This window comes from Eptesicus fuscus, chromosome 13 (genome assembly GCF_027574615.1).
Source record: "Eptesicus fuscus isolate TK198812 chromosome 13, DD_ASM_mEF_20220401, whole genome shotgun sequence".
Lineage (NCBI taxonomy): Eukaryota > Metazoa > Chordata > Mammalia > Chiroptera > Vespertilionidae > Eptesicus > Eptesicus fuscus.
Genome location: NC_072485.1, coordinates 28199824 through 28221844, shown reverse-complemented (window position 1 = coordinate 28221844; position 22021 = coordinate 28199824). Strand labels below are relative to the sequence as shown.

The 22021-nt window shown below is 38.7% G+C and overlaps 1 protein-coding gene across 5 annotated transcripts in view; it reads right to left on the bottom strand.

Annotated features, from left to right (window-relative positions):
* The window catches only part of GRM5 (glutamate metabotropic receptor 5), a 417372-nt gene that overhangs the window by 73453 nt on the left and 321898 nt on the right, over positions 1 to 22021 (bottom strand). For all 5 annotated transcript variants that reach the window (XM_054725511.1, XM_054725512.1, XM_054725513.1 and 2 more), the window contains exons 4-6: positions 12967 to 13213; positions 7036 to 7204; positions 766 to 892 (exon numbers count right to left, since the gene is read on the bottom strand). In XM_054725511.1, the coding sequence (XP_054581486.1) occupies positions 766 to 892; positions 7036 to 7204; positions 12967 to 13213 (543 nt within the window). The remainder of the gene's footprint in view (positions 1 to 765; positions 893 to 7035; positions 7205 to 12966; positions 13214 to 22021) is intronic.

Below are 22021 nucleotides of genomic sequence, written 5' to 3'. Positions count from 1 at the left end.
GTAAGGAAATAGGAAAGCTATCGTATGCTGTTTTTATATTGTAAAAATTAGAAATATCTATAAAATATAATGTTTAGAACACAATGACACATTCCTTAACATCTTTTGCAGAAAATAAACCCAAACCAAAAGAACACAAAACAAACACCACCTACTCCACCCCCTAAAGAACTAAACAAGGAACAATCAGACATCAGTCATGCCTTGTACTGAGAGTATTTAAAAACTCATTAGTTGGAAGTACCTGCTTTAGATTAAGGAAAATCACTAAGAGAAACAAAGAGTTTTAGATTTTTAGATCAATATCTACCCAATTCTGTGTAACCTTTTTACTCTTGGGTATGTCATGACATATCTTAGTTTCTTCCTGGCCAATAGCTCTCTCTTTCCACCTCAAATGACAGTAACCTAGGGCCCTGCATAGAAATTTCTGGTAATATCCTCGGGATGGCATGAAAACCTGGGGATTCTGATCTAGTTTGGTGGGAAGGGTGGGAATATAAGCCAACCTCTCTGTAAGATCTATAGATTTTCACAATTAGCCAGGTGTTGGGGAGGCTTCTGTTCTGAAGGAAATTCTTTGTGACGTAAACCAAGGCCACCAAGATGAAAAATGCTTGTTGATGTGACTCCCTCCTCCCATGTTTGTGTCTTCTTCAGGTGTTTTTTTTTTTTTTTTTTTTTTTTGTGTGTTTGTGTGTGTGTGTGTTTTAATAAGAGAGAGCTGTACCTATGCTGACATTGTGATACATGTGATACATGTACCTGTAAGGTCATCGGTGGGCCAGGATCCCAGTTGGCACGCCTTGCAGGTGTACTCATCAGAGACATACTCATTCTCTTTACATGGTGTACAGGTCCAACAACAGCTGACTTCTCCCTTCCGGATCACCTAAGGCAAATATTTAAAATTCTGATTATTTCTTTGCATAGATAAAAATCCAGCAATTTTTTTTATTCAAAGGTATTGCTTTGCAAAGCAGAAAGGGTTTTTACATAAATTATTTCAAATGTTACCAGATGGGCAGTATAAGTATTAATGTTCTCATTAAATAATTAAAGAAACAGGCTAAGTAACTAGTTCAGTATCATAAAATTGTTGGTGATAGGGTCAAGAATTAAATTAAATGCAAGTCTTTGGATAATTAGCTTTAGATACCTGTATTTAATTAAGTGCCTCTGTTTTGCTCACATATAAATACACATACATCTTTATATATGTGTATGTAACTGAATTTTCCTGAGGCAGTGCCTCTCTTTCCCTCCAATTAAGAACTTTTGCTCTCTATAGTTACCGTGGCTTCCTTCCAATAGCTGAAAATTTTAGCAAAAAACATTGTACATCTGCTAAAGTTAAAAAAAAATCTATCCATGTTGTTAAAAAATAATTAGGAATTTGTATTGAATGAAGAGGGAGAATTTGAACCTTTTTGGGGAGCTCATAACTTGGTATCCATTTCTATTAAAAATCTGGTTCAATAATTCAGCCATTCCTGCTTATTCTAGTAGCTTTCATTTGATTGGGATGAAGGTAGATATGGATAAGGTCACTGAGACTATTATATACCTCTTTATCTACTTGATTCTTTTTAAGGCAATAGAAAAGAATTAAAATAATTTGACATTTGAAAGCATCTCAGATGTTATTTTTTTAGAAATGGATGCCTTTTCCCACCCCACTCCTGGTTCATGAATAACCTCTGTGGAATAGAGATAGCATTCATTAAACATTCCTATAAATAATTAAAACTGTGATTAATAACCAGCAATAACCAGACACAGCAATGATTACACTCTATTTCTTGTCTTAGTTGCTGACTCTATTAAGGATCTTTGCTAATAACAATGTCTAGATATTTATAGCCAAATGCAGTTGTAAGGTGGCACCTCTTATTTTGTAGCATCCTTGTGCTGGCTCTTTACACTGCAATGATACAAGTAGTAGGGCAAGCATGTCAAACTCAAAGGCTAACAAGGGCCAAATAAACGAGGCATGCAGTCCGCAGGCCATGAGTTTGACATGCTTGAAGTAGGGAATGATGACGAAAAGGGTTAAAATGTCCTTTCCTTAAAATAACCAGAGAAGTGAGGCAAAATTGCTAACTAGACCTGTTTAATCAAGCTAAAGTATTCTCTCTAATGATATTGACTATTTTCTGGCTGTTTAGTGAATCCCATATGCTGTTATCTTTGTATCACAAAGCTCGTTTTATTTTACTCATATTTCCACCCCCCCCCCCCCAGGGAGAAAATGGAGGCACAGTGAGCTCATACAGCATATATGGGTAAATGAAGAATCAAACAGTGGCTGTTGGACTTCAAAACTCATGCTCTTAAACACTGAACCTTTTTGGTCTATATAAAGATTGAGTTCATGATATTTTGGAAGACGTAGAGGCAAGAGTACTGGCCTGGGAATCAAGAGGTACCATGGCTCTAGTCTTATTTATACCCACTAACTAGTTTTGCATCCTCCAGCTGATCCTATTTCTTCAAACGAATACCATTGCTTTTAAAATACACCTAACTTTATAGGGTTTCCTGAGGATTTCTTTTTAATGTTGTAAAATACAGTAGCTAAAACGAAATGCCACTTAACTTTTCCAGAGATCAATTCATGGACAGCCTGGTCAAATTCAAAGCCCTTTGATATGCAGAGCTTTATAAATGGGACTATTTCACCATCAGGCAAAGTGTAATGAAAATCTGCCTAGATGGATAGTATGTTATTTGTGCACTTGTCTCTCAAGCACTAAAATACACTCAGGAATCTTGTTCCAATAAAGGAATTTAAGGATTAAAAAATACCACAGTGATTTGTAAACTGTAGAATGCTAAAAATGTTAATGGTTTTACTAGTAGTATGCATATAAATATTCATACAGAGAAATTAATTTCATTTTTGGGGTAATTTCAACCACACTGGTAAAAAATGATAAAACTATCATTGGACAAGTACTAGTAATGCAATCAGACACATTTCAAATACTGAATAATTCTCTTTCTTAGCATTTTCCTTCTAGAAATATGCTGACTTCTTGTGGTTCAATTTATACTGGTTTGTGAATTTCATTTTTTTTAACCAGAATAAGTTTATGCCCTTCTCCAAGATTAATTCAAATATTACAATCTTATTTTGAATCAGTGGTGAAAAGTAATATGTCTTCTTCTGATCATTTAAAACTGATTTGTTTTACTTTATTTCACTTGTTATATATGTTCTGTTCACATTCATTTTGAATACAAGAGATGGTGACAATTCTCTTTCATAGTAATTCCCATTCTTTTTGAACATCCTGGAAGTAGTGCTGCTTTCTTTCTGAATAACAATATTTAACATATTTGAACCTTTGCTAAACTAATGTCCTTTCATGGACTCAACTAAGTTAGTAAATCTGAACAATGCCATGAGATGTTGATATCATTAATGAAGTTGCTAAGTGACAACCTTAAAACATATTAAGAAAATGTTGTCAATTTTATATTCAGCAGAGTGAAAATAAGATCTGGTTAGGAAAGTAGAACTTGGGATTAAAAAGACTACATAAAAATTATTACAAATTAACTAGTATTTAAAATATTACAATAGGGAATCAAATTCTTCCACTATGTAAGTTAATCCTAGTAGAATGGGGTAGAAAAGTATATGCAGTTAATCCTTGAACAATGCAAGGGCTGGGGGTGCCAAACCCCGTCTCCCCTCACCCTGCACAGTCTGAAAACCACTTATAATTTTTGACTCCACAGAAACTTAAGTTGTCTCTTGGTATCTGCAGTGCAATGTTTCCAAGACTCCCGGAAGATACCAAATCTGTGGGTGCTCTCTAGTCCTCTATATAAAAAGGTGTAGATCAATGCATAGTATATAGAAATCTCTCAAATCAGCCATTCAGTATTTGGAAGTTAAATGTTCAAACTGTATTGCTATGAAGGGTGAAAACAATGTCCAAGAAGTAATTTACACAGCATAATATTTCTACAAGAACCGGAAATTGTAAATAATCGATATTCTGAATGAATCCATAAAGAATTTCACATGAAGTGTTTAACTGAAAGATGATTGGCCAAGATGCAGACTATCATTTCATGTTATAGGTTAGCAAACTTTCTGCAAAGGACCAGAGAGTAAATGGTTTAGGCTTTGTAGGCCATACAGTCACTATTGAAAGCCAGCTATGCAACTCTATTTACAATAGCAAATGTGAAAGCAGTCATAAACAATATATAAAGAAGTGAACATTACTGTATTTCAATAAAACTTTATTTACAAAAACAGGCAGGAAGTCAGATTTGGCCTGTGGGTCATAGCTGACCAACCCTCGTATACCATAACAAAACACGAGGAAATTTTCATATACTGTATAAGTCATTGAGCTATTTAGCAGACATTAATAAATTTATATTTATCTTCACTTATCTTGTCATTCTTCCTTCTGATCTTATGCTTACTAAATCTTCATGATGACCTTTTGAAGACCTTATACTTGATACTGAAATATTCAATGAATGAATACCTCAAATGTCTTCTAAACAGAGTGAAGATGTGGTCAATTGAAAAGAGCAAGACAGCTGCTTTAGGTATATACAATGTCTGGAGCACCCTAGGCATTGTATACTGATAATTGATTTTTTTCTTCCCCTAGGACATTGTATTCCAACAAATAAGCCCCATTTAATTTTTATTATACCTTTATCCTCCTCTATTCACTGAATTATTTCCTGTGTAGCCAGACCTTATCCGATATAATAAAAGGGTAATATGCAAATAGACCAAATGGTGGAACGATCAGTCTCTATGATGCACACTGACTACCCGGGGGCAGACTCTCAATGCAGGAACTGCCCCCTGGTGGTCAGTGCGCTCCCACAGGGGACTGCCACTCAGCCAGAAGCCCTGAGCCCAACTAACGGCTGGTGGGCACAGCAGCAGTGGCAGGAGCCTCTCTCGCCTCTGCAGCAGCGCTAAGGATGTACGACTGATGGCTTAGGCCCACTCCCCGTGGGCCTAAGCCGTCAGTCGTACAACCCCCCAGGGCTTCCAGTCTTCATACATCTCCCAAGGGCTCCCGGACTGCAAGAAGGCACAAGCTGGGCTGAGGGACTACCGCCCCCCCCCCCGCCAGTGCATTAATTTCATTTACTGGGCCTCTAGTTTAGTATAAAAGTAGCTTTTTATTGTTCTCAAACTGCCAGACTATTCCCTTACCTGCTTTTCACCATACATTTTGTGTTGCTCAGTTATTCTATTCTATTCTATTCAATCTGGTAGTCTTCTGTTTCCAGAAGGATCCAAGTGAAGGGCTAACCCCAATTCTCATGTCTTTCCTTCAGTCCTTCTCTTCCTTGACATCTTGCTTAGATTGAACACTGTCTTACATGCCACCGTGCTCTCTGGTTCTCTATCTGTCCCTGACCCTGCTGCTGCTCACCCTCCACCTTTTCTTCTTCTTCTTTTTAATCCTCACATGCCTCACCTGAGGATATGTTTTTTTGAGAGACAGAGAAAGGAAGAGGGGGAGAGAGAAACATGGACATGAGACAGAAATGTTGATTGATTGCCTCCCTCAAGCACCCAAACTGGGGATTGAACCCACAACCTGGGCATGTGCACTGACCAGTAATCAAGCCCTTGATCTTTTGGCATTTGGGTTGACATCCTAACTGAACCATACCAGCCAGGAATACCTTTTCTTCCTGCAGCTTCTTCAAGTTCTCTATTTTGGTGCACATTTATGTTCTCTCTGTACTTTCAGGTGCAGCAATCTTATCTACTCAATCAGTTTCAACTTTAGCTCTGTTCAGTTCCCAAGTCTGTATATTCAGCCTTATTTCTCATTGTTATAGACCAATATTTTCTACCACTGATTAGATATCTCAAAACCAACAAACCCCAAATTAACCCATTGTCTTTTCTTTAAAACTATTTTCATTTTTTTCTGTTCCTGACAATGGTACTTTCTAGTTACTAAGAGTCGAAATCACAATTGGCTCAAACTTCTTTCTCTTCTCCTATCCAATTGGTAGCCAGGGCTGGTTGAGTCTACCTCTGTAATTTTCATATCAAGCATCTCCCTTGCTCCCTTTCTATTCTGTTTCTTCCACAATTCAGGACCCTCATCACCACAGTATACTTCCAACTTGTCTCTTCTTTCATTATTTATGTTTCAGAACTCTACTCTTGAATCTTCACCTACTATAGCCCTGCATATGTCAACATCTTGGTCATAATTAATATCAGACTCCTGGTTAATAAGTTCAACCTATTTAGTATGACATTTAAAATTCTCCATATATATGGATTCAATCTAGCATTTCAACTTTATGTTTCATAATAAATATTTAAAGCAATATATCCTAGATTATTCAATGTTATTTCAGAATAGTTGATCACTTTTATACCTTTCCTATTAGTATCTCTTTACTGAAACAGTAAGTATTATTTCCCCTCTTCTCTCTCTGAAATCATATTGATTGTTCATGGTGCAATGTTTGACATTTTATTCAGAAGAAATTTCTCCCTTTACTTTGTAAGAACTTATATAACTCCCCTTTTTTCTTTCTTAATAAAGTCATCCCATTTTATATAATGTTAGTTATCTGTGCCCATGATGTTTTTCCTCATCTAAATTATAACTCTTCTGACAGTAAAGGTGTCTAACTTACTTTTTCACCACTGATATACACTATTACATTAGTAGGAGTTTATAAATGTTTGTTAAGATAATTACCAATTAATGTAATTTCCAACTGTGAACTATTTATTTCCAGGAAGTATGTTTTTAAAGGCTTACATGAGTAGAAAGGGTGCAGGCAAGCATAACTCATCAGTTGGTTCAATGAGTCCAAGTATTAAGCCTATAGTGGGTCATACTAGATATCATGAGGAATCAATGAGCAAAAAGTAAAAAATACAATTTCTGACATTAAAAGCTTATAATATAAAAAACAAGTATCTAAAATTTTAAACAACAGCCAAAGATAATGAACACTTCTGAATTTATAACAACAATTAAAGAAACATGGACTCCATTTTACCTTTATCTGGCCTTTCTCACATGGTTCACTGCACACGGATCTGATGATGGTGTTTTTCTTAGACCATACCTCATCATCATCCATTTTTAATTCTCCATTGTCCCAGCTTCCAACATTGATATAATCAAAATAATCTTTTCCCATTTCCTTGAAGTTCATTATTTCATACCTTAGAAATGAGAATATAATAATTATTCATCTAACAATATAAAATCTCAGCCATGAAAAATCGAAAGATTTCATTCCCAAACACTGTAAAAAATTAGTGATACTGGAATTTTCCATGACAGTACACTAAGACTAACAACAACAAAACCTCTGTTTCACTTTGTCTTCAGAGACTTTATTTATTTTTTTAAATTCAAGCATACACCTGAAATAGAAAGTAATCCCATGTTAGAAGGTGACCTGACCTTAGCAGGATGAAAGACAAGTTTTGAAATAACTTCAAGAAGTTTAAACAAGCACTGCTCTTAGACTTCTAAAAAAGATAGAAAGGTTTTCATCTCTACTCAAATAAAATAAAAATTTCTTTTTCTAACCAAGTGAGAAATTTGTTAAATCTTTAATCTTCAGCTATAGGGAATGTGGGGGTAATTTGGAGAGGCCCTGATTTTCCTTTCTTATTTTATCCTTTATCAATGGCAAAAGTCATTCTATAAAGACACCTGCAGTGATATTTAAAATAAGTCTGAAAATAGCTTCTAAAGCACCTTATGTAATGTAAAAACCCCTGGATATACTAGCACCCTGTGAGTTCTCAGTCTCTATTAGCTGTTATTCTTATTTTGAGCATTGGGACAGCGATGTAAAGAGGGAAAATTGATGTGTTTAGGTGATTTTTTTTTAATATTAGGAGAATCATTTCTGAAATGCTTTTCCAATCTGGGTACCTTGGATGAGTAGTACAATCACTGTGTCAGTTCCTGTAGAAATACCTGTAGGTATGTCTTAGATGCACAGTGCCCTCACATAGTACCCTCTGATATTCCCTCCCAGGACTTATAGGATTAGCAGATGGGCTCTTATGAATGCCTCCTGCAACCTTCCATGCTCAGCATATTTAGTTATCTGGAAGTTGACATGGATGGAAAACTTTCTTGCTTTGGGGTTCAGGTTGCCAGACTGTCATATTCAGACCAATGCTCAGCACATAGATGCTAAGAACAAATCTGACATCAATCTGTTTGGACATACATTGTAAAATGACACCATTCTGTTTTCATTTCCAATCACATTATTTACTGTAGTTATCTTTTTCAGAACGTTAACTCATTCTTAAGTTTTATTGGCTATTCAGTGGCCAAAAGATAATTCTACAGTGTTTTATTCACAGTTGGTAACAATTTTGAGTAGGTGTCTAAATTCCATTTCTAAAACAAAAAGCACCAATTTATAGGATACAAAACTGAGTCCTACATCTTTCCACTCTGCCAATTACCCCATGGCTACTAAGTTGAGATATTAGAACACAGAATATAGGTAAAAAGGACTCATATATATGATGTCATTGGCTACTTCAAATATATTGGGCTTCTAGCTCTTCAAAAGGTGACTCTGTGAGCAAGTAACTTTTGAACATTCCAGGCTGGGAGGAGGAAAGAAATGTAGGTGCCAGGAGGCTTCTCTCTTTGCTGCTATTGATTTGAACAGATAAGTGGGTTTCATTATTCACCCCCAAATAAGCCATCAATCCAATTCTACCAAACTGTTAATTCCACAGCTAGTGGAACTGAAACTTGGTTAGGTAGTGAAGATGACCTGATTGCAGAACATGCCAGCGGCCGAGCCAAGACCTAACCTCAGCCTTTAGGCTCCATTATCAAAATCTATTCAATAGCGCTAAGAAATTAATTTCCCATTGTTTAAATATTGCAGAAATCTGAACTACTCTACATTTTAAGGCTCTTATTGCTATATCCATGCCTATTTTGTTTTCTATAGGAGAATTAGTGAAAAGTGAAAGGATTTAGTTTTCAAAAAATAAACATGAAAAAATTTTGCCACTTCTTTAACTGGCCATAATTTCAAGTTGAAATATCCCGAAGATTTTAAAATATTAATTGTATACATGGCTAAAAGATCTAAAATACATTTTAACCAAAAGGAAAAAATGTGTTCCATTAAAGTATAAACAGAAACTAAAGGAAGACAGGGCTCAGTTACAGAAATAACTATCTGAGTGATTATAACTTTCTGCAAATTAAAGCAGGTTTCCTCAGAAATAGTGAGGTTCTCCTTACCCAATGGGCTGAAGCAAGATTGTTTTCAGAGGAATTGAAACATCATTTGGTGGAGGGCATTGTAGAAAGTATGGGATTTACATGGCTTCTAGGGTCCTCTCAGTCTATAATTCTGATGCCAAGGTAATTAAAAAAAAAAAGTTTGTTTGTTTGTTTTAAATACTCACCAGAGGATATTTTTCCATTGATTTTTTAGAGAGAGGGTGGAAGAGAGGGAGGAAGGGGAGAGAGAAAGAGAGAGAAAGAAAAAAAAAAAATGATTGGTTGCCTCCTGCATGCTCCCCGACCTGGTCAGGGATAGAACATGTAACTGAGGTATGTGCCCTTGACCAAGAATTGAACCCATGACTCTTCAATCTGTGGTCTGACACTCTAACCACTGACCCAAACCAGCCAGGTCTAAAAAAAGTTTAATTCTTAAAAATGTGATAAATATTCTGTTAGTCAACGTAATGGGATCTCCAAACACTGGTCCCTACAACAAAGCAATTATAATGACCTATGCATTTGGGGTGGTATAATCACAGATTAAAGAGAGACCACAGAATTGGTTTGACCAAAAACTTTAATGGTAACTAACAATGAAAACCTTTCAAATATATATACACACACACACACACACACACACACACACATACACACACATACACATACACATAACCATTTCAAATGTAATATAAAGACAATGAAAACAATCTTAGGTAAATTCTTATTTGATAATTATGTCTAAGGTTTGTATAATCTAATTTTCCCGTTACTAATTGACTATACCAGAGGTTGGAAAACTTTTGTTGTAAAGGGCAGACAGTAAATACTTTAGGCTATGCGAAACTGTCTCTGGTTTGTGGAATTTCTCTACATTGCTAGTGTCATGTGAAAGCAGCCACAAAACAGTATCTACTAGTAAACAAATGAGTGCAAATGTGTTCCGATAAAATCTTATTTATAAAGACAGCAGACTCTAATTGACCTGCAGACAATAGTTTGCTGACCTGTAATCTATACTGTTGATAGTAAATAGTAAAGGTCCACATTTCTTATCTATAATTCTGAATTCCTTAGAGCTCTGAAAACCACAGCTTTTTTTTTTTTTTTTTTAACTTTTATAACTCACTTGGCAGTACAACAGAAGCCTATCTGAACTTACCTAGTGACGGAACCTGGCCCACACTGTCATGAGGCTACTTATAGTCAGTCTATTTATCACACTTCATGTGAATATTCATGTTTTGCTGCAGAAATATTAATGTGTTGATAAAGAAGTGCTGCTCCACAGCATGCCAGGGGCATTAGGGGACTGTATAACCTTTTGTACATTCAAACATTTTGAATTCTGTAACACACCTGGCACCAAGGTTTTCATTAAAAAATTGTGAACTGATAGGGCGCTAATTAGATGTGAGGTTTAAAAGCAATGATTCTAGTTTACTCTTCAATGATCCTCAAGTGTGGGTGCCTGAGTGAGCTGCTGCCTCTCCCCACTTCCTCTGTTTAGGCTCTGGCTTTGGGACTCTGGCATTTTAAGGAAACACTTGACCACCCCAGGCTCCTCTGGTTTGGAATGCCTTTGATCTAGCAAAGCTGTAACTTTTAATCCGCAGAACTAACAACATAATGCCTTCAAATACATTTCTCAGAAAATAATGGCTTTTTTATTGTGATCCTGGTTAATTGGCAGGATGTTGTATATGGTTAGGAGTTGAAGCCCAGCAGGCTGAGTAAGAATATTGACTACCATTTATTAGACTGTGTCTTTGGACGAGTCATTTAACCTTTGTGAGCCTCAGTTTGTAAGCCTTAATCTGGAAAGAGAATAATAATATTACTTATCCCATAGGATTCAAATGTAGAGGATTTAGCTTAGTGTTTGACCCAGAACGCACACTCAAAAATGTTAGTTTTAGTTATTTTGTAAATATAACTGGATTCGTTGGAAAAACAAAAAGTTGCAAACCACCTTTTCCTAAGTCTGGCTCATGCCTTCATTAATGAGTTAATATAATACCCATCCTTAGTAATGCATGGGAAATCTCTAGACAACTGTGAATTCCCAGAAATTGTAAAATGTTATGTATACTGTTATTAAGAGAATATTTACAAATTTTATCTGAGTCTTAAAAAGATTCATGCTCAAAAAAAAAAAAAAAAGGTTAAGAACCAGCATCGGAAATGTATCTCATTTTAGCATATTTGGAGGATTATATATGAGACAGTGACTCATTAAGATTTCCCATTGGAATAGAACTGAGCCATTTATTCACTATCTGGCTTGTGGAATTGGCTTGGACATATGAAATGAAAACTGAATGGTGAAGCTGTAATCACAACATCTGTGAACAAGTCCCAAGCTGATGTCAGTACTGTGAGGATATATACAGGACTGATAAATCCATGTGTAGATACTAGAGCACAGGCCTTGACCTAAGCCCAAAGATTGAGCTCATTGGTCCACCTGCCCCAAGAAGCATTACAACCGAGCCAGTTTTGACCCTGGGTAAATGCTTGTATCTCTCCCTCCCACTCTGCACCCTTCACGCCCTGTAATGGATAAACTGAATAGCCAAAAATTAGAAAACCACATATGAAAAGTCAGCTAATCTTAGCCAACACCCTGCCTGGAGCAATCGTTTTCACATCTCTAGAACAGAGAAAATACCCAGCTTTCCTCTTGGCTGCATGACTTGACACGAGCTGTAACTGAGAAGTCCAGTTGATGAAATGGTAAGGGCTGCATCAGAGACAAGCTCCAGCTTACCTCGGGAATATGGACCAAGCTAAACCAAGGTGTAGGCACCTGAGTCCTGGAGAGACTCTTGAAACCTTTTGGCACGGTCAACTGCAAACACTCTGTAAGGTCACCCCCTGCAAGCGCAGCTGTCAAACATAATCTGCTACTGGAAGAGTACTTGGAATTTAACAGAGGGAGACCAAAGGACCCCAATTGTTCTGCAGCAAGGCGGAGTGAAGACCCAGCCTTGCTACAACCCAGAATATCATTTCAATGACACGGTCTCTCATGGATTAAACGTTCCATGTGAAGAGTCACTTAAGAATTTGGAGTATGAAATAGATGTGAATTCTGATAAGTTCTAGGTACTTCAGGACTTTCCCTGGAGGCTGACCTATAATTATGTGTAAGTTCATATTTTCAGGCTCCTCTCTATAAGTAATGGAAGGTGAAATTTCAGAGAAAAAGGCAATTTAGTCCTTGAGAAGGGAGAAAGTGCTCCAGTTGGAGGATAAGAAAATAAAATATGACTTGTAACTCTCTGTAGGTACAGCAAACAATATAACAGTGCCTCATGCCTATTTCTGGAATACCAGATTGAATTTTTCCTGTTTCAGAATAGCTTCATGACCTAAGAAGAGATCAGAATACAGGGAATAGCATGGCAAACAGAACTTGCTTTTGATTATCTATGATAACGTGAGGCCCCTGCTTCTATGTTTACATCTCTGAAATATGGGGATGATTCCAAGGCCATGTTTTGCACATCAGCATCAATATGTTTTCCTGGCCACAGGAAATAGGGCTTTCCCTCTCTGTCTCTTCTCACTTTGTGATGTCAGAGCTAGTCAAACATGACCCGGATGCCTGGATAACCACCAAAGAGATAAAAAGGCACCTCAGGATCAAGAGATGGCTGTTGTTCAGGATCTATTGTCTAGAGGGGAATTGTGACAATACCTTCCTGGAGAGTCTCCATTCTCATCGAATAAGATCATATCTCCGGAAACCCCAGTAAAATTGGTTTTCATCAGGGAGTCCAAAAGTTTCTGTCCATCGATGGGCTTCATTGCATCACAGAGGCCCGCGTAGCCTGGGCAGAGGGACATCTGCATATTGTGAAGGCCATAGGCCATGGAGTAGATCGCATTGATCACAAATCCCATTTTGGAATCTTGAACGTGATGTGTTCTCAGAGTCAGAGAACCTGTTGGGAAACAAATTAGGAATTAACTTTGAGATTTAATTCTACTATAACCACATCTAAGACTCTGAATAATTTTGAATAATTAGAGAATGCAGTGGAGTGATATTATAGCTAGAACCAGAGGTAAAACTATGACCCAAGAGCCAACATACTATGCCTAGTAATTGTCTTCTACTTCCTGTATGTGTTTTGTTCCCTCCTCACAATCCCAAAGGACCTGAATCCCTAATAGTACCAAGGTTCACTTACCCCTTCACCCAACTCTGGGAATGGATGCAGGATGCTATACTTATCTACCACAAAAGTTATCTCAAGGATGGATTAATCTCCCTGAACTCAGCTGTGATCATATACCTCAACAAATCTCCAGTGCCCAAACTATTAATTTCTTACTTAGCTGAGCAAATTAGAACCTCCACTACCTTGCCTCAACTTACCTACTTAGATTCATCATATGCCACTTCTAACCTCAAAGCATATGCTCTCAATAAATTAGATTATTTGGAAATTATTAAATACTAGGGGCCCGGTGCACGAAATTCGTGCACTGGGGAAGGGTCCCTCAGCCTAGCCTGCCCCCTCTCACATACTGAGAGCCCTCAGGGGATGTCCTACTGATGGCTTAGGCCCACTCCCCATGGGGAGCAGACCTAAGCCACAGTCTGGCCTCCCTTTGCGGGAGGTGACCGGGCTGATCAGGGGAAGGCGCCAGCCCCATCACCCCGCTGCTGCAGCCACTGCCAGTCACTGCAGCCACCAAGGTATTTTCATCAACACGGACTCCAGTCCCTTCACCATGAAAAAATGACAACTTTCTTTAAGCATTTTCAAGATGTATCTTTCATAGGATATGACATTTCTTTCTTTATTTTTCTTTTTATCCTCACCTGAGGATATGTTTCCATTGATTTTTTCCCCGTCCCTCTGGTCCCAGGCTCGGCCCCAGGCTTGGCCCCTGCCCAAGCCCAAAGGCTCAGCCCCAGGCCTAAAGCCTCCGCCCAGGCTTTAGGCTTGGGAAGGGGTTCCCCCCCACGCCGCCCCCCCCCCCCCGCACCTCCAATCACAGGCTCGGCCCCTTCCCAAATCTAAAGCCTCTGCCCCAGGCTTTAGGCTTGGGAAGGGGACCCTCTGCCCCTCCTATCGCAGGCTCGGCCCCTTCCCAAGCCTAAGGCCTCTTCCCCAGGCTTTAGGCTTGGGAAGGGGTTCCCCCCCACCCCCCTGCACCTCCATTCACAGACTCGGCCCCTTCCCAAGCCTAAAGCCTCTGCCCCAGGCTTTAGGCTTGGGAAGGGGGACCCCTCCGCCCCGCCCCTCCGAAGGCCAGTTGGGAGTGACCTGGGTGCTGAGGAGGTTCCCGGGACCCAGGTATATATGCAAATTAACTGCCATCTTTGTTGGGTTAATTTGCATCCTCACTCTGATTGGCTGTGGGCATAGCGGAGGTACGGTCAATTTATATGTTTCTCTATTATTAGGTTAGATAATATTTAAGATCTATTAATTCATTAATTAATTCAATAAACTTTTATTGGAGTCTGTATATATAAAGCTATGTGGCAGATGAGCTAGGGAAACTACGAAGATGAATTGAACATGGATTCTGCACTTGTTCAATAATAGAGATAAATTACATAACTAAAGTGAAAGGTATAAGGTGTTAAATCTGTTATATAAATAAGTGGAGTTAAAATCCATAGAGGCTAAAAGAGGGGGCGATCTCTTCCAATGAAGGCTATTGGAAAGTGACATTAAAGAGTTAATATTCAGCCCTAACTAGTTAGGCTCAGTGGATAGAGAGTCGACCTGCGGACTCAAGGGTCCCAGGTATGATCCTGATCAAGGGCATGTACCTTGGTTGCGGGCACATCCCCAGTGGGGGGTGTGCAGGAGGCAGCTGATCGATGTTTCTCTCTCATCAATGTTTCTAACTCTCTATCCCTCTCCCTTCCTCTCTGCAGAAAATCAATAATAATAAAAAAGAATTAACATTCAATATGGGTTATTAATTCAACAGATATGGAGTGACTGCTCAAAACTTGCTGAGACTGGGGGACATAATGTTGAACATGAGAGACATGATTCTTGCTCTTCTTTACTTAGAGTCTAGAGGGCAGATGAGCATCTGGTTTGACAAGTGCTGAGGTAGGACTGAATCGGGAAGGGCATCAGACCTAGAAGCTCACTGAAGCTGAGCATTATGGTTGAGTATCAAGCTGGATGAAGAGTAGAAGGGAAGAGTGTTCCAAACATGCCTGAAGGTACACAGATGAGATAGAGCATACTGCATTTGGGAAACTTTGCAAAGATTGAAATGGCCAGAACATGGAATGGGAGGTAGGAGAACGGGGAGAACTGAAGTAGTGGAGGAAGACAGGACTGATTAAGCCACTTTAAGTTTGCTGTACTTTATTATAAGAACATGGAGATCCTTTTTAGTATTAAACTAGGAAGGAACCTGATCAGATTTCTATTTTAGAAATACCAATCTGGCTACAGTGTGGAGAAAGATTTAAAGGGCTGTAGGAGTGGAGTTAGGAAGACCCATTAGGAGGCAAGGCAGCAATCCCAGTGATAGCTGGAAATGACCTAGTCTAGAGCAGAGGACATGGTTATGGGCAGGAGTGTATAGGAGGCAGAATTTACTACCAGGCCCAGTGACTAAAGAATGCAGAGGAATGAGACATAGAGGAAGAGCATGGTAATAAAGTGAAAGGAACATTAGAGGTTTGCCATTTGGTGAAAAGTTTTCTTTAAGTGGGATAAAAGGAACTCTCTCAAGAAAGCATGGTTCTTGAAGAGTTTTCAAACTGTAGAGATATATTAACCTGTTCTTGATTGCTGGCCCAAATGCTGACACTGTTAAGTTGCCCTGAGTACTAGTACAGAGGATCACTAGGAAAACAAGCATAATTAATCCTGACAAGTATATAAAGAGGAAACCTGCTTCCTTTTCAAGACCTGACACTGGCCCCAGGCTGCCAGTCAAATCTTACAATTTCCTTCTCTATACCGAGTATATTCATACTTCCATATTTTCCTCTGCTGCTGGAAATTCCTCTAGGTGCTAGGTCAAATATACTGGGGACACTTTTGATTCCTCTCTTTCCTTCCTAATTTCTCAAATCTTATTTGATATATTTTCTAAATACATCCAGAATTAAATTATTTCATACAGATCTTCCTCTGCCAGTTTCACGATATATCACTTCCTGCCTGCATTACAGCAATCGTCTTTTAACCGGTCTCTTTTCTACCTTTGCCCATCCTCCTCCTATTCAAGCCGATTTTCAACAAAATAGCTAGAAAATTTCTGTTAAAATGTCAGATCATGACACTCCTTTCATCAAACTTACCAGTGGCTCCCTTATTAAAGTAAAAGTCAAGTCCTTACACTGACCCAAGAAGTCATACAGAAGTTTAGCTCATGGTGCTTCACCCTTACCCTTCTGACTCCTTCCTGGTCCTCTGCACTTAAATTATTCCTCTCTTGGCACTCTAATCTCCTCCCTGATCCTCAAATATGCCCAGGTGTGGTTCTGCCTCTAGGCCCTTGTTCTTACTGTTCCTTCTACCTGGAATGCGCTGCCTCAGACATCTGCAGAGCATTCCCTCCCCAATTCAGGTCTTGATTCAAATATCGTCCTCTCTGTGAGACCACCTCTGGATATCCTGCCTAAAATGCGTTTCCACCCCACTCTTTCCACACTCTCCCTATCTCCTTCCCCAATATTATTTTTCTCCTTACCACCACCTAAAATGCTACATGTTTTATATATCTGTCTTATTTATGGTATGTCTCATCTACCCACTGAAATGAAAACTCATGAGGTCTGGGATTTTTTTCCTGTTCTGTTCACTACTCAGTGCCTAGAACAGTGCCTGGCACATACTGGGTCCTCAACAAATATTTGTTGAATGAATTAAAGAACTGTCCCTTCTAATTAGACTATCACTACTATTTTATTTTCCTCCCTGAATGTACCAACACTAATCCTATCTACTTTCAAAGGCTCCAAGAGAACTTCCTTCATGAAGACCACCATGATTGCAGATCCTAAAATTAAGCTTGCCCTTCCAAACTCTCTATTACTTTCTCTACACCTCTCACAGGCACCCTGTATACCTTACTATAGCAATGTAGGCACACTTAGAGAATTTGAACTATCCAGTCCTCAAGTTAGTCCATTGCCTATCTTCCTCTGTTTAAATCTTTAAATAGAGGCAGATTTACTCACCTGATTGATACTACTTCCAGAAAACTGACTAAAAATAGGGCATCTTGTGGTCATCTCCAAACCCACTATCAGAATTCAGCAATTAGTGTTTTTATGTCTATTAAACATGTGGTAGTTGATTCTCATTCTTTTATTTTTCGTCTTATGAGCAGAATAGAGAGACCTAGGTTTACATTCCTATTTTATGTCTTCCTAGCTCTGTGACTTGGACAAGTTACTTAACTCCTCTAAGATTAAATTTAATCATTTGTTAAATGAATACCTTCACCTTGCAAGGGTGATATGAGAATTAAATATTATAGGAAAATCATAAGTACCTCACACAAGGCCTGGCACAAGGTAGGTCCTTTATAAATAGTAACTATATCAAAATATAAATCATAATAACTTTTAATCACTATGTTTTATGGTTAAGACTTTGGAGTACAAAAGCAAGTCAAAGGTCTCCTCTGATATGATGTTCAATAGAGGTCTCAGGTGCTCATCTTTCAGGTTCTCCTTCTGATTTTTTTTATGCCTTGTCTAAAGAAGACAGAAACTGGCACAAAGGAAAAACTTGAACCTTATTCATCTGCAAATCAAATCGCAGTGATTAGGGCATGGTTTCTGTATTCTTTGTTGAATGGGTGCAAGAATGAAAATGTGCATTTGTTTGGCAGTTGTCAAAATAATTTTTTTTGTGTACCAGTGATGTGCACCAATACTGTGTCCAAATTGTAGAGATAAACTGATGTGGAGATAGGTTAATTAGATTGTCTAAGGTCACACAGATAGTAAAAATCAGAAGTAGACAAGAAATTCTAGCGCTAAGATTAGTGTCTTTTTTGCTAAATAACATTGCTTTTCACTGGAAATATACATTCCCTGAAATATTAAAATATTTTTAATTAAGTGCTAAAATTATGGAGAATAAACTAGCAATAATATTGGCTCTTTCCTGGAAAATGCTTTGTGTCTGTCCCCTTGAATAGTGCCCCCTAGTGCTGCCGAAGACCTGGGTCCAGGAATATATAGAAAGAGTTGACCATCAGCAAGAGCTTGAAAACCAAGGAGCACACATGTGTTTGTGCACAGACTGTTGAATTGTTTGTTACTATTGAGTATCCGGGACCAACTGGCCTATTTGGGGAACATTAGGGTCTTGTAGAAGTTCCTGGTGAATCTTTTCCCTTGTCACCTAAAGATTTCATATGATTGCAAATTAAAAAAAAAAAAATCTTGCTAGAAGAAACTAATGGAATTTTAGCCTTTGTAATTTCTCAGTTCATTTTGATATACATATTTTAAAAGGAAGATCTTTTAAACTGTTTTAGCATTCAGGCTGCATGGGGGTTCAATTTAGAGACATTCAAGTTTGAATTCTGCCTACACCATTCCACCTACTTTCCAGACTCGCTCTTTCATTAGAAGAAGCAATTCATAGCTGAGCTCTCACCTTCAGGGAGCCGACAGAGCTCTGTTGAAATGTGTGCTAACAAAATAAATACTTTACAAAATGCTTTAATTTCAGAAAACTCAGTGAACTTGGAGCTCTTTCCACTATAGATGAAAAAGCTAAGGGAATCAAGGTGACTGACTGTAAATAACTGGAAAGTTTAGCTTTTTGTATAGAGGGGGAAGTGCTACCCACACTTAAAAGCAATCAATATAACAGATATTTGTAGATGTGGGGAATTAGATGGTTAATTAGAGAGTTTTTCTGCCTCTTATTTCCTCAGGGTTCGATCTCTCTCTAGCTCCATCCCTTTCCTAACTCCACATAGTTCTAAAGGGGGTGAATCTTCAAGATGTTTTCTTAGCCTTAGCCAGTTTGGCTCAGTGGATACAGCCTCAGCCTGCAAACTGAAAGGTCCTGGGTTTGATTCAGGCCAAGGGCCATGTCTGGGTTGCAGGCTCGATCCCTGGGGGGCATGCAGGAAGCAGCCGATCAATGATTCTCATCATTGATGTTTCTATCTCTCTTTCTCTCTCTACCTTCCTCTCTGAAATGAATAAAACATATATTTTTTTAAAAAGATGTTGTCTTACTTTATGTTAGAGAGTGCATGTCAACTCCTCAGAGCAGCAGAGCATAGAGACAGGAGAACAGGTTCTGGAACCAGGCAGCAGATTAGAATCACAGCTGGGTTGTGTGACTTTGGCCAAGGTCATTAACCATTCTGTGCCTGAAGAAAATGGGTTTAATAATAGTGTCTAACTATTTTTTATTTGAAAATACTTTATTTTAACTAAAATAATTTTATACAAGTATGAAATAAGTTTATACTTATAAAGCATTTGATGAAATAAATTGATTTATGTTATGTGGTTCCTGACCCATGTTCTGTTATTAATGATCTGGTTTATTTCTCCATAAACAAATTATAAAGATCTGAAAGAAGTATATTGCCAAGCAGGGGCATTAGCTAGGGCAAATGTGCCAACTGTGTTCTTTGAGGGGCTGTATAATATAAGGCTTTGGAGTGTTTTTCTTGGAGAAATATCATAATCTATTGAACCCATCTCAGAGAGTAGACACCTTTCTTACTTTCTGATCATTTCTTTAACATAGAGATGCTAGACTCTTACTGGCTGTATCCTGTTCCCTTGTATAGATATAGCATCATTTATTTTGACTAAGTCCAGATTGTCATAATTTCTTGCTTAGGTTACTACAACAGCCTCCTAACAGATCTTACTACCTCCAATCTTGCCCTACCTGAGCCTCTGTATTTCTAATGTAGATATATAGGGAGTCGTCTTTCTAAAGCACAATACTGATTTTGTTAGCCCCCAATCAAAACCATTCAGTTGATAATCAAATTATACTGTAAATACCTTTTCTTGACCTTTAAGAGCTTTCTTATTCTGCCCTCAATTTACCTCTCTACTCTGATCTATCATACTCCCTAGGGACAAAGATTCTGTGTCAGTTCCAGAGATAGCCCTTGTGCCTAGCCCTATACCTGACACATCATTGGCACTACTAACGTATATAAAATACATGAAGGAGGACTGGTGTCTCATAGGTACTCAGATTGTCAAATCAGTTTACTGAAGCAATTTTTCCTTTGTAGGAAGACACTAAATAAAATTAAACAATGCCAGCTTACAACAGGATCTGCCAGATAGACCGGACAATACTATTAAGCGACCAGTGTGATTTTACCATCTAATAAAACTACATGGCAAAAATCCAGGTCCAGTCAATATAGAGAAAGCACTCTTAGCCCTGTTTTTCCCACTGAATGCAGCCAAGAACCCTGGGCGGAATGACTTTCTGTCCTGAAAAGTAAAGGTAACAGGAGAACTAGGGAAGAAAACCAGGATTCATAATGCCACTGAACCATGCATGAGATTCTTGGATCTCTGTCCTCCAGTACATCCTGGCCTGGACTCAAAGGCAGCCCCAAACATGGCCTGTGCACCAGGCCCTGGTGCAGGCACCAAGAGCACCATGAGCTCTCTCTTACTGGTCTTAAGTGTGGAAAGGGCACCCTACAAGCCAGAGAGAGTGGGAGAAAAGCCATTCTTTGTTTTTATTTTTTTGTTTTCCTATGCAAGTCCCCAGCATCTCTGCAGAGGGGGAGTGGCAAAGGCAAATGTGGCTGGGCAAACACCTGTAACTTAGGGTGGGGACCCTTCTCTGTAACCAAAGGAACTGTGTCCCACTAGTATGGAGACCCCCTCCCACATTACTTTGTTCCTTTCTCTAGCCCTCTCCCCACTTGGCTCCCATGATAATCTAGCTGAAGGAACAGGAAGTATGAGACATAGGTAGGAACTAAAACCTCCAGTTTCTACACAGAAGACAAGGAGGGGAATAAGAGAGGCTGGGACTTGGAGTGTCAGGGAGACTATAGAGCAGGGCGGAGATCAAGAAAGTGACCCCACAAAACTGAAGATCAACTCCTAGACTCCCCTCTGAGTTGCGCAGGCATGGGTTTGACCCCAGTCAGCATACCAAAGTTTTGAGAAGTGAACTATGGGATTCAACACTGCCTCGGTCCAAGACTGGCCCCTCAAGGAGACACATGAACAGTAAATACTGACAGCACTGCAAAGGCCTGGACAGCTGCCCTGATCATGGCCTCTCAGGTCACAGACGGTTGGTGCAAACTTATAACCTGAAGATAACCAGATCGATTTCCCGTATTTTTAAAATAAATATTTTACATAAGATAACGTTATGTCTGAAATGTCCAGAATCATGAGATGCTACCTGGAAGAAGGGGACTGTCTATAGTCACCGGGAGTGCTGTAAGGGTCCCACCACCTTTTACTGATCTTCTGTCTCCATTCCCAAGCATACTGCTCTCCTTTGGTTGATACAATCTTTCTATAGATGTCTTAATGATCTCAGTTATAGTCACGTCCTTTGTTCTTGCTAGTCAGACCCTAGAGAGAAATTCTGGCTCATTAGTTAATTTATTTGCTGACACATTCAGAGATTAAGTTATTGATTGTAAACAGACATTTACTGAGTCCTTATTGTATGTCAGACACTATGCTGGATGCTGGTGATATAAACTTGAGTAATATACACTGAGTAGCCAGATTATTATGATCTCTGAACACATAGTAACCTGGCCAC